This window comes from Dermacentor variabilis, unplaced genomic scaffold (genome assembly GCF_050947875.1).
Source record: "Dermacentor variabilis isolate Ectoservices unplaced genomic scaffold, ASM5094787v1 scaffold_12, whole genome shotgun sequence".
NCBI classification, from domain to species: Eukaryota; Metazoa; Arthropoda; class Arachnida; order Ixodida; family Ixodidae; genus Dermacentor; species Dermacentor variabilis.
The window spans coordinates 15,589,675-15,602,070 of NW_027460280.1; the positions used below are offsets into that span (position 1 = coordinate 15,589,675).

At 49.0% G+C, this 12,396-nt stretch overlaps 1 protein-coding gene across 10 annotated transcripts in view; it reads left to right on the plus strand.

Moving 5' to 3' along the window:
- LOC142566104 (WW domain-containing adapter protein with coiled-coil-like) overlaps positions 1-12,396 on the plus strand; it is a 448,398-nt gene that overhangs the window by 168,430 nt on the left and 267,572 nt on the right. For all 10 annotated transcript variants that reach the window (XM_075676876.1, XM_075676877.1, XM_075676884.1 and 7 more), the window contains one exon: positions 8,204-8,389. In XM_075676876.1, coding sequence (XP_075532991.1) covers positions 8,204-8,389 — 186 coding nt within the window. The remainder of the gene's footprint in view (positions 1-8,203; positions 8,390-12,396) is intronic.

Here is a 12,396-nt window from a genome sequence, read left to right on the forward strand (position 1 = left end):
CTTTCCGTGAATCGTTATGGGCGGAAACGTACAAGACGCAGTAAACTTACGAAAGCGATTCCATTGTCGCAGTCGGCACAGGATACCCGGCAGCTCGCCGCTGAAGTCATACCACCGTCCAACGTCAACGCCTCAACTGCTTTGCCGGTTCACACATATCCACGTGCCGGTCACACTCATGTAAGAATTGAACATGGCTGTCGTAACTGAAGAGGAAGTGCATAAGATAAGAGCACAGAAGAAAGCTATGCTCGACAAGATTGCATATACGACAACCACGGAGCAAGAGATTTGACGTTTTCTTGAAGATCCGACCGCCGATAGTGCAACAGCCTCAGTTGCGAAGCCCGCTACTGCGTATGGTGTCATCGGACTTGCAGCAGTGAACAATCTTCTTGACGTTTTCTCAGGCAATACTCGCGGTGTTTCTGCTTAGCTGGTGGGGATCGATCAGGATTACGTTCTCGCTACTTAACTGACTCTGGTTTGTGAGATCTGCAGTGAAGTTGCGTCGGGATGGAGCTCATGGGGAATTGAGGGCCCGAAAACATGGAGTCCTTTTGCAGTGAATCTACTTGCAGTGCATGCTATGTCGTCGACCGGCAACGGCCAAACTGCCATGAATTATACCTAGTGCCTACTGATGCCTTTGATGCCATTTTTTCAAACTTTCTACAGTCGAGCCCGGCTATATCAAACTCGCCAAAAAACACCTATCAGTTCAATGTAGAGCGTAATTCGATACAATCCTGCTAAATAATTGGATGTCATAAAAGCGCCTACCATTTATAAAATCACTATTGTGAAACTAGCTTAGTTTCGCATAAATAGTACTGCATTTTCTTCTGCCTGGGCAATTTCACTGCCTGCGACGCATGCACTTCACATTGTCTAAGGAGTCGGAGCAGCTGAGGCTGCAACCTTCCACGTTCGCACAGAAGCACCAGACTAGCGCGAGCGCACCAATCACGTCAGAGGATGTGCGCAAAGGACCGTTGTTGCTTTTGTCATTGTGCCCACTTTCACTTGTGCTCGGTACAATGTTGGCAATGTAGTCTTCATTTTTTGGCTCTCCCATGGTTGGGACACCATCATTTGCACTCACAAACTCGTCCACCATTGATTCGTGAAGAGCTACCGGAAATTCTCACGGCTCGCTCCAAACTTCGGCAACACCAGCAATGGCTTCGTTGCATTCATCAGAATTTAGTCATCACCGAGCACGCAGAAGCCGGCACCGCTGAAGCAATTTCGGATGAACCACTCGTACACGGCCGTGCATACACGTCAGGTGCCACGGGCACCGGGTCGCAAGTTTGGCCACTTTAGCCCTAATCTCCCCCTTATTCTACAAGATCGTGCTGAGAGTGTTCCTTGGAATCTTGCATGCTCTGGGGACATCCGACTTCTCACCGCGTTCGACCCGATTTATGATTTCAAGCTTCACGACAAAAGGCAAATTTTGCCGCTTCATCACAGCAACACCCACAAGGCGCACACACAATGAACCAGAAAAGCAGCGAGACAACTCGCACTTTCTCTATCTTGCATGACAAGGGCACAAGAGCCTCTGATTGGCTGTCTAAACAAGGGCTGCGAGCGGGCCAGGATAATTTTTTGCAGGGGGGTGTGGACAGCTGCTCCGAGGCAGTGCAGTCATGGTAGGGAGAGCAGTTGGATGGAGCCGCACTGTCAGGTTTCTTTACCACTGTGAGGGAAAGCCAACTTGTAGGGTCACTTTTCCGCCGCTTATCGTTCGATATATCTGGAGTCACTGCTATTTTTGTTCGATGTAAGCACAATTTTTGCTATATATACTCATTGTAACTATACCGGGTCCAGAAATAGTTCGATATATAGAATAATTCGATGTAAACGGGTTCGATATAGTCTGGTTCGACTGTATAAATATATCAGTTGTGAACTGTTTTGGCGTTTTCTCAAAACCACAATTTTGATGATGATGCCATATTGGGGGTGGATTATCTCTGCTTCTACTTGTGCCATCACTGTAATTCGTTTTTTCCCAGAAAGTCAAAGCTGCGTAGAGTGCAACTGTACGAAATAACATTGTTGCATTTATTAGAAATTTTTTTTAATGTTTCTTTTTTTTAGCAGTTCGGTGGATTTCTCTCTCTGAAGTTTTTGAAATCCTTGGATTCCAGGGAGCTGGGCACAGTGTCATGCTCCTTGCATGTCGCAATGCATGTGGATATGTTGCACTGTATTGCAGTGCAACATGTCTTTTAAAATGCCTTGCGTGAATGATATCAGCACTTGTTCTGAATTTAGTAGGTACTTGTGTGCAAATATTTTTTTTATAAACTGCATGAAACACATCTATTAACTCTGGAGGACTCCCTGACGAATATAATACGTTCCAATATTTCTTGTGCAATGACTATGGTTCAACTGTGTGGGGTCTCTCACACCCATGCTCTTGGGACAAAGGAACAACACAGTAGTGCAAACAATCACAAGGGCATTTATTGCACCTTTCATAGATCAGTGCCTGCTAGCCGAGTTGCTATCCACAAAACATGCCGATGGGCGCGCGACAAATCTAGAAGTCTGACTCACCGCGACCGGAAGCGAGCGAATATGTTCGCCCCATGCTGGATCCCAACGCCTGGTCCTTCGCGTGTTTGGTCACGCGAATCGTGGCGCGTTCGAAGGCGGCCACACGAGGCGGTCTCGCAGAAGCATCGGTCGGCGGCGCGCGCGATGTCCACGCTCTCAGCCGACCCGCCGGGCAAGAGGGTCGCTGCACGTGCGGCACGACCGTCCCGCTTGCTGTCTCGAACCCCACAGCCCGAGCACCTTGTCTCCCGACGCCCGAGTAACCCCGCAGCGGCGCGACGCTCGCGCCATCTCTCGCACCGCGCTTGTACCACTCCAACCGCCGCGGGCGCCAGGCCACGCGGCGGGCGAAGCCGCCCTGCAGGAGACGAGCCATGCGGGAAAACTAGATCTCAGGGGAGGCGTGAGAGTCTCGCATCCCCACATCCCCCCAACCTTAAATCACTACATACTGTATTTACTCGCGTAATGAACCCACTCGCGTAATGAACCCACCCCCCACTTTTGTCGTCGAAAATTGAATTTTTTTTTTTTTTTTACGTCGCGTAAATAACGCGCACCCGCCCGCAGGGTCGGTGTTCAGCATGTTCGCGTTATCTCGGCTCAATTGGCCGGCGCTGTCGACTGTCGACGATCATAAAATTGTCTGATCGCGCAGTGATAAAATAAACATCATTTGAAGCCAACGATGCTGAACACCGGCGACGCGAACGCGGGTGACGCGGGCGTCGACTGCACGCTTTCGTTGATCGTTCATTGACCTTGCATGATTCGTTGGTGGATGCGCAAAGGGCTTTACTGGGGCGTCCTCTTTGAAATGGGGTGACGGCAGTTTCCACCACGCTCGGCTATTTTCTTTGTATTTCTCGAACCAATTTGTCAAACTTCTCTAGATTCTTTTTTTTTTACAATGATGATGATGATGATGCAGGTTGCCGAGTGCCATCTATTAAATGCAAAGCAAACCTCTGCTTATAGCGCCATGCATGCGCAGTCCTATTTTGTTGCTGTTTAAGTGCTTCGCTACGACCTTTGCATTATTTCGTGCGTGCTGTGCATTTTCTGCGCGTTGTGCGATGGGGCGTTACGCTAGCTACACGGCCGGTTTTAAGCTCAAAGTCGTGGAGCATGCTTTGGAGCATGGCAATCGCGCGGCTGGACGGCATTTTAGTGTAGACCCCGTGCGTGTGCGCTACTGGAGGAATCAACAAGAGGAACTCAGAGCGACGAAGAAAGATCGCCGGGCCTTTCGCGGGCCGAAGCAGGGCAAGTTTCCTCGCGTCGAGGAAGAAGTTCTGAGCTATGTGAAGAGGCTCCGCAACGAAGGATGTGCCGTATCCCACGAGCTGATACAGAATCACGCGCGGGCCACTGCAAGAAGTCACGGCATTGCCGCGAGTGAATTTAAGGCGAGCAGTGGTTGGACGACTCGTTTCATGCGCCGGAACGTGTTGTGCCTCAGAAGGCCTACTACGTTATGCCAGCGGCTGCCGGCAGACTGTGGGGACAAAGTGCGTGATTTCCACCGCTTTGTCATTCGGATCCGTGAGGACAAAAAGTTCCTGCTGTCGCAAATCGGGAACGCGGACCAGACGCCTATAAACTTTGACATGCCAAGAAACAGCACTGTCGATATGAAAGGTGCGAAAAGTGTGCAGGTTAAGAAGACGGGCGCCGAGAAGCAGCGGTGCACCGTGATGTTAGCTGTAACAGCGGACGGCAGGAAGCTGCCGCCGTTCGTCGTCTTCAAAAGAAAAGACTCTGCCAAAGGGAACTCTTCCTGCCGGTATCCACATTCGCGCCCAGGAGAAAGGGTGGATGTCGGCCGAGCTGGTGTCCGACTGGCTGAAAACAGTCTGGGGACGGCGGCCCGGGGCTCTTCTCCTGCCATCGCTGCTTGTTATGGACAGCTTCCGCGGCCATCTGGAAAAAAATGTCCGCTGCCGAATGAGCGAGTTACGCACGGACCTCACTATCATCCCAGGTGGCTTGACATCAGTGCTGCAGCCCCTTGATGTTTCCATTAATAAGCCCTTTAAGGACAACGTGCGCCGGCTCTATACAGAGTGGATGGCCGCGGGAAACCACGACCTGACTCCCGCAGGTAAGATTAGAAGGCCCACCATCGACATGCTCTGTCGATGGATTCTAGAAGCATGGAGTGTGATTCCCAGCGAGATGGTCGTCCGCAGCTTCAAAAAGACTGGCATCTCCAACAGCCTCGACGGCAGTGAAGACGACGCGCTGTGGGAAGACGACGACGCCGACGAAGTCGCAAGCGATATGAGTGGAAGCGTGGATTCAGATAGCGAGCCCGAGTGAGACAGACCATAAGCAGCCAGCAGCATGAAAATAAAAATGAATTTTTAATTCACATTCATCGCGTACGTGTTTTTACTATAAAGGTAAGGTTGGGATTGCGATTTTCCTATCTTCATTGTGACATGAAATTTCGACCTAAAAAATATCTAAATTTTTTTTCCCCGCGTAATGAACCCTCCCCCCAAATTTATGTCAACTTATCTGGAAAAAAGGTGGGTTCATTACGCGAGTAAATACGGTATTCCGGCGAGACATGTGACACGGTCTAACATCAAACTGTGCTTCGCAAACAAGGTAGAACATTAAACAGTGGTTGCGCCGAAGAAATGCCCGCACGCTGTCCATAACATGCGAGCCGACATTGTCCTTGGGTGCACCGCTGGCGTCCGCCGGTCACAGCAGCAGCTTTGCAGACTCGACGGCACGATGCCAGGCCAGGACTCCAGAGACGACTACGCAGTAGTCGGTACGAACAAGCGTCGCTCGCGCCGACGCGCCCTGCTGGGAAGAGCCGCCGTAGCTGTCGGTGACCGCCGGCCCTTTTTTCCGCCGCCGAGGGTTGTGAGCTGGATGCAGGAGGCCGCCGAAGTCGCTGCGCCGAACTGGCCACAGCATCACCATCGCCCGGGGTGGCTCGATCGTAGTCCGGGGCAGCAGCGCAGACGATGTGCAGGTGACGGCAAACCAGGGGTGACTCCAATCACGCTGCGTAAACTCAACACACTCGGCAAACACTAGAGTAGTGCAAGGGAGAGGAATTCTGCATGCGCATCGCCCACGTGGTACGATGTTCAACTCGGCTAGCAAAAGATCGGGCAGCTACTCAGATGCTAAGTTCACGTGAACGAAGCTCGCTTTCTTGAGTCGAACGAGTGATTTCAATTCGTGCGAGGCTAAATAGAATGAGGGAAGCGAATTGCAACACCTCAACGCCACGGTCCACCAGGTTGTGTCCCTCCACGTGCGACAGGCAGCTTCGTAAAGCCTTAGGCCTAAAGCGTCGCTACCCTGACAACAACCGGCATCCAAAAACAACACCCAAAATGGGCGCAAAACAGGCAGCCGCGAGGAGACGTTAGCTCTGTGAGGTGGTCCTACTCCGCTCGGTGCACAAAGCATCCGAGTTGACGGCGCCCGCCGTCCCAGACGGTGTCGGAGCGCCCGGTGCCAGGCCGCAATACCAGTCAGCCCGTAGTGGCACCCGTGGCCCGCCGCCACCCGGCTCCCAGAGCCGCGACTTCATCCGAGTCAAAGAGATAGAAGAAGCTATTTACATAAGAAATTCGGATCACCCACGAGGCTTCCGTACTCACTCGCTTCAGGCTTGCCACTGCTCTGCGGGCGCTCAGCCTCGCTCTCCCAGGATGCAGACCACGTGGCTCTCGTACTGACGAATGTCATTAAAAAAAAGCACTTGCGAAAAGGCTTAGCATGTTGACATGTTCAAACACACTACAGCCACCATCACCTCGCTCAAGAAAGCACGCCGCCGACGCTAGCGATCAAAATTCACGCTAGGCCTACGCTTCGGTTCAAACAAAGGTCTTGAACGAAGCAAAACTGTTAAAACTATCGTCCGATGTCCCAAGAGGTCCACGTTGGGCAGCCAGATGTGGGGTCTCTCACACCCATGCTCTTGGGACAAAGGAACGACAACACAGTAGTGCAAACAATCACAAGGGCATTTATTGCACCTTTCATAGATCAGTGCCTGCTAGCCGAGTTGCTATCCACAAAACATGCCGATGGGCGCGCGACAAATCTAGAAGTCTGACTCACCGCGACCGGAAGCGAGCGAATATGTTCGCCCCATGCTGGATCCCAACGCCTGGTCCTTCGCGTGTATGGTCACGCGAATCGTGGCGCGTTCGAAGGCGGCCACGCGAGGCGGTCTCGCAGAAGCATCGGTCGGCGGCGCGCGCGATGTCCACGCTCTCAGCCGACCCGCCGGGCAAGAGGGTCGCTGCACGTGCGGCACGACCGTCCCGCTTGCTGTCTCGAACCCCACAGCCCGAGCGCCTTGTCTCCCGACGCCCGAGTAACCACGCAGCGGCGCGACGCTCGCGCCATCTCTCGCACCGCGCTTGTACCACTCCAACCGCCGCGGGCGCCAGGCCACGCGGCGGGCGAAGCCGCCCTGCAGGAGACGAGCCATGCGGGAAAACTAGATCTCAGGGAAGGCGTGAGAGTCACGCATCCCCACAACTGGCAGACACCAAGCACAAGAAGCATTGCATTAGCGTGCATCTCTTGGCAATAAAATGGAGACCATGACACCATTTCTCCATCATCTGCGTTGCAAACAAAGCCAGCTTCGTCGTCTACATCCCAGGCCGGCAAGCTTGGGCACACGTCGGAGAAAAGGCAGTGCTGACACACTCAAAAAATTATTTTTTTATTTAAAAAATACCTTTTGTTAACTTCTCACATGCATAGCAGCCATGTAGAGCTATCTATTAATGTATCACAGGTATTTTTAGGCCGATCACCAAAGCAACTTTTTTTACCTTGAACATGTAGCTTTGTGCTAAAAGTTGGAAATTTAGTTCTTAGTTCTCTAGTTTTTCTTGATTTTCAGCCGGAAGGCTGAACCTTCAAAACTTCAAATATTTTTCGGCTGTACTATGTCAGCTGGGCTACCATTCTATATTTAATTTGTACCTTCTGGTTTCTCCTGCATTCCAATAAAAAAAATTCAAATTTTGCAATTTGACTCGCTTTTGCTGGTACGAAAGCACTCTTAAGTGTTCAAACGTATGAAACATTGGCTATTTTGGCAGTTGCACCACTTCATTGTTTTGCCATACCCACCATTTGAACAGCTGGATCATACAATGTGCTTTTGAAAAAAACATTGATGGATGCGTTTTAGCTCAGCTGGGCAGGAAACAAATTGTCGCCAAAATGCTACAAAATTTTCGCCAAAAAAGAAATAAATGTTGAATGAGGTTTGAAGTGCAATGAACATGTGGAAATTTTTTCAGCAATATCTGTGATGTTTTAAAATATACTACTAGATTTGGTGTGGAATGACCCTATGTTCAAAAAGTGTTCCAGGGTCAGCCCGGCTTGTATCATCCATCGCTTCTTGAAAAGGTAGCAAAAGACGCTAAAATTAGCCTAGGTGTGTAATATTGGTGCTAGTCAAGCCTCTAAATTTCTTTGAATGCCAGCCAGTGCTTTAGAAGTATTTCGGTACGATTACACACTTAGTAGAGCAGTGTATCTAAACTATGTGGTTAGTTTCAGTAAGAAACATGAATAATATTTTGAGGCAGCCTATTTTTCTGTACCTTTACAGAGAACGAGAAGCATTCCACTGGCAGCAGCAGTAGCAGTAGTAGCAGCAGCAGCAGCAGCAGCAGCAGCAGCAGCAGTAGCAACTCTGTGGTGTCTAGCTCGACCCGAGCTTACCAGCAGCCAGCAACAAGGCAACAGAATGACACGCGCAAGTGTCTGCAGCAGCGCAACGTGGATCCTCGAAAAGGTGTGTGGTCTTCGGGTTTTTATTGTCGGCACAAGAGCCTTTGCCCAATGCCAGCTGTGGTCACTCATGCTGGCCTTTGTCTTATGCTGAGCATAGCTGCCTAGCCCAGCAAGCCCTCACCTGGTTTGTGAATTTCAAACAGGCAAGTGTGTGGACATGCAGTGACAAGATGCAGTGGCGGAAATGCTGCTACATCCATGCTACAAATCAGGAGCTGCAGGGAACACAGGTGGAAGGATGTTATTGTGGTATCTCTACTAGCCATTCCTAAGCACTTTCCTTTTACATACCGATTCATATTGCGTCATTTCAGTGATATGGACAAGTACAATTTCTGACCAATAATGAAGACTGAAAGTCAGAATAATTGGGAGTTGGAAATATCGGATTCGCCAGAAAATGCAACTTTATTCGCCAAGTGGCTGAAAAAGGCGTGCCTTATTCTTGGATGACCACTTGCAGGGATACTTTTGCATGACTAGCATAAAACGCATTGGCATGAACGCGTTTGGCTGTCACCGTGTCTGGTGCTTGTCTCACGAAAGTGATCATCAAAGAATACGGCCCAATCTTTTCAACATTTGTGCTGTGCGCACATATGTTGGTTGTGACCTGATCAGTCCGTTGTAATGCTGTGGCTACAGGTAGTCACTGCATGCACCAAATCTCCATTTTCTGGCAACATAGCAGCAGCTGAATGATTTTGGGTCTCTTCGCAACAGTCACTGCCCTGTGCTTCCCTCGTTTAGTTGGTGCCACTTGAAACTGCTTGAAGAAGTTGCTCTGTACTCTGTAACATGTAAGTGAACAAATTGCTAATGCGCAGAACTTGCACAATGAACTGCAAATTCAGCCTGTACAAGTTAGCAGCTTGGCTTGGCTTGCCCTACAGTTTGGGCATGGTGGCGGCTAGTGGATTAACTAGGCTTCGCTAGTTTTAGTCTTGAGCAGGTGTTGGCATCATGGCGGACGAACTTGCCAACGATGTATCACAACCAAAATATCACTATTTCTGCTGGTCTGCCAAATTGGGATGTGGTCCTGCTGGTGGAATGCAATAATGAATTGGTGTGTTGTAAGGTGCCTGAACTTTTGGTTGTCCTAATACATTAACCCATTTACTCAATTGTAATGCGAGTTTTTTCAAGAGTTTGATTGCTTGAAGTCAATTGCATTACATTCAAATAAGGGCAAAATTGACAATTTTAAAACAGATGTACAGTGAACCCACTTGTACTAATTCTCAAGTGCCAAGAAAATCCCATTGTTATATCCGATAATTGTTGTAACCAGGTTGCACGAAAAAAATCAGAGGGGAGAAACATTGAAACACTAGACAGAAAAAAGTGCCGTGCTTATTCGTGCAATTTTCACACTTTTTTTCCCCTTCTTTTTAGGGCTTCGAAAGTGGGTGCGCATGCAAACACATCCTAAACCCAGTTATGCGTCCCCCAATTTTGTGATATCCCAGGCTTTACAACATGTTTAATCCGTGCTTGTATCTGTATGCCCACCCTGCAAAAATTTCTTCCTGGGATTGCAGAATCAATAAATAAAAATAATAAATAAATAAGGTTAGTGCAGTCCTGGTGAACTCCCCATAGAGACAATGCATAAAAAAACGTCGAATATATGACGCGAGATTACACACATCCCATCTCGTACAATGAATGACCTGCATGAGAAATGCGGCAGCTTCCTGCGGCTCCCGCTTGGCACTGTCCCCTCCCTCAGTAAGGGGATAGTGGGCACTGTCTGCCGCATACTTTTGCACTACTTCGACAAGTCCAGTGCCAAGTCTATAGCCGACAGGCACTGCTGACTGCTTGCATGTGTGTGCTGGTGGGTTGCTGCGGGGCAGGACAGGGAGTGCAAAATACAGTAAAACCTCGTTAAACCGTACCCGCTTATACAGTAGTCTTAAATGTAGTAAAGTGAAATCCCCGGCTCAGCGGCCATTGAACATAATGTGTTTTGTATCCGCATAAACCGTACCAGCTTATTGCGTACGCATAGGTTAAAACTTAGCGTTTCCACTTTTCGTCGCGCAAACAAAGCAGTGCGTCATCTCCATCGCGCGACCCGGCAGAACAACAAGCCTCAGAGATCCAAACAACGGCCTCCAAGCGCCCTGTGCGTTTGCGCGTCACATCAACATCCACATCATTTTGACGCCGTGCCAGAGTGTTGTGGTGTCGTGCTAGCGAGAACTCACGTCATGCCAAAGCTCGGATAAAAAAGACGCCGGGTGCTCAGCATAGAAGAAAAATTATTCATCGTCCGTGCTATCGCACGTGACACGAAGAGGTTGGCGCTGGCACACGACAGGGGTCTGTTGTTGACTACGGTGTGTGTCATTTGGAATATGAAGAAGTTGCTCGGCAGTGCCGCTGCGACTGCGAAGAGTGCGAGGTTCGACTTTTCGCCATCGTTGCCTCTGTCGTTGCCGAAGTGTCGACTAGCGACAGTGATGAGGACGACACGGAAAGTGACAGCACGGGCGATTCAGGCCCGACAGTGGCAGAAGCTATGCTTACTCCCACTCACAGTGATGACTGAGCCTCGGTTTCGCCATCGTACCCGTAACGAAAATGTTTTTATCAGTTCGATCAAGCAGCTCTTGACTGATGTTAACATGGTTTGCTTTTGTCATGAGGCACAATTTTTGCAGCAGTGCGATGCATGTTGAGTTTTTCTGTCAGAGTTGGCCTTGACACGATCTGAAGCCCCATGCGTGCATCTTCAGCAATATCTGATAGTAAAGTGGTGATATTATAAAAATCACTTACTGCATTGCTGTGAACGTCATTTCTTTATGGGGAAGGTCATACACTTCGGGGATCTTAATCAGTTGACATTCTTCTTTTGAAACAACTCGTCATCATCAATAGCAGCAGCAGCAGCAGCAGCAGCCTGTTTTATGTCCACTGCAGGACGAAGGCCTCTCCCTGCAATCTCTAATTACCCCTGTCCTGTACCAACCGATTCCAACAAGCGCCCGCGAATTTCCTAATTTCATCGCTCCACCTAGTCTTCTGCCATCCTCCACTGTGTTTCCCTTCTCTTGGTACCCATTCTGTAACCGTAATGGTCCAACGGTTATCTAACCGGCGCATTACATGACCTGCCCAGCTCCATTTTTTTCTGTTGATGTCAATTAGAATATCGTCTATACCCATTTACTCTCTAATCCAAACCACTCTCTTTCTGTCTTTTAACATTATGCCTAGCAATCTTCGTTTCATCGCTGTTTGCGCGGTCCTTAACTTGTTCTCAAGCTTCTTTGTCATCTCAAAGTCTCTGCCCCATATGTCAGCGCTGGTAAAATGCACTGATTGTGCACCTTCATTTTCAGTGGTAATGGTAAGCTTCCTGTCAGGAGCTGGCAATGTCTGCCTTATGCCATCCAACCCATTTTTATTCTTATATGAATTTCCTTCTCATGATCACGGTTCCTTGTGATTAATTGACCTAGGTAAACGTACTCCTTCACAGTCTAGAGGCTGAGTGGCACTCCTGAACTCTTGTTCCTTTGCCCGGCTATTCATCATTATCTTTGTCTTCTGAATATTAATCTTCAACCCCACTCTTACACTCTCTCTGTTAATGTCCTCATTCATTTGTTGTAACTCGTCTGCATTGTTGCTGAATAGAACAATGTCATCGGCAAACCGACGGTTGCCGAGATATTCGCCGTCGATCCTTACTCCTAAGCCTTCCCAGTTTAATAGCTTGAATGTGTCTTCAAAGCACGCAGCGAATAGCATTGGAGAGATTGTGTCTCCCTGTCTGACCCCTTTCTTTATAGATGCCTTTCTGCTTTGCTTGTGTAGAATTAATGTAGCTGTAGAACCTCTGTAGATAATTTCCAAGGTATTTACATAAGCATTCTGCACTCCTTGATTACGTAATGCCTCTATGACTGCTGGTATCTCTACTGAATCAAAGGCCTTTTCATAATCTATGAAAGCCATATAGAGAGGCTTATTGTACTGTGCGGATTTCTC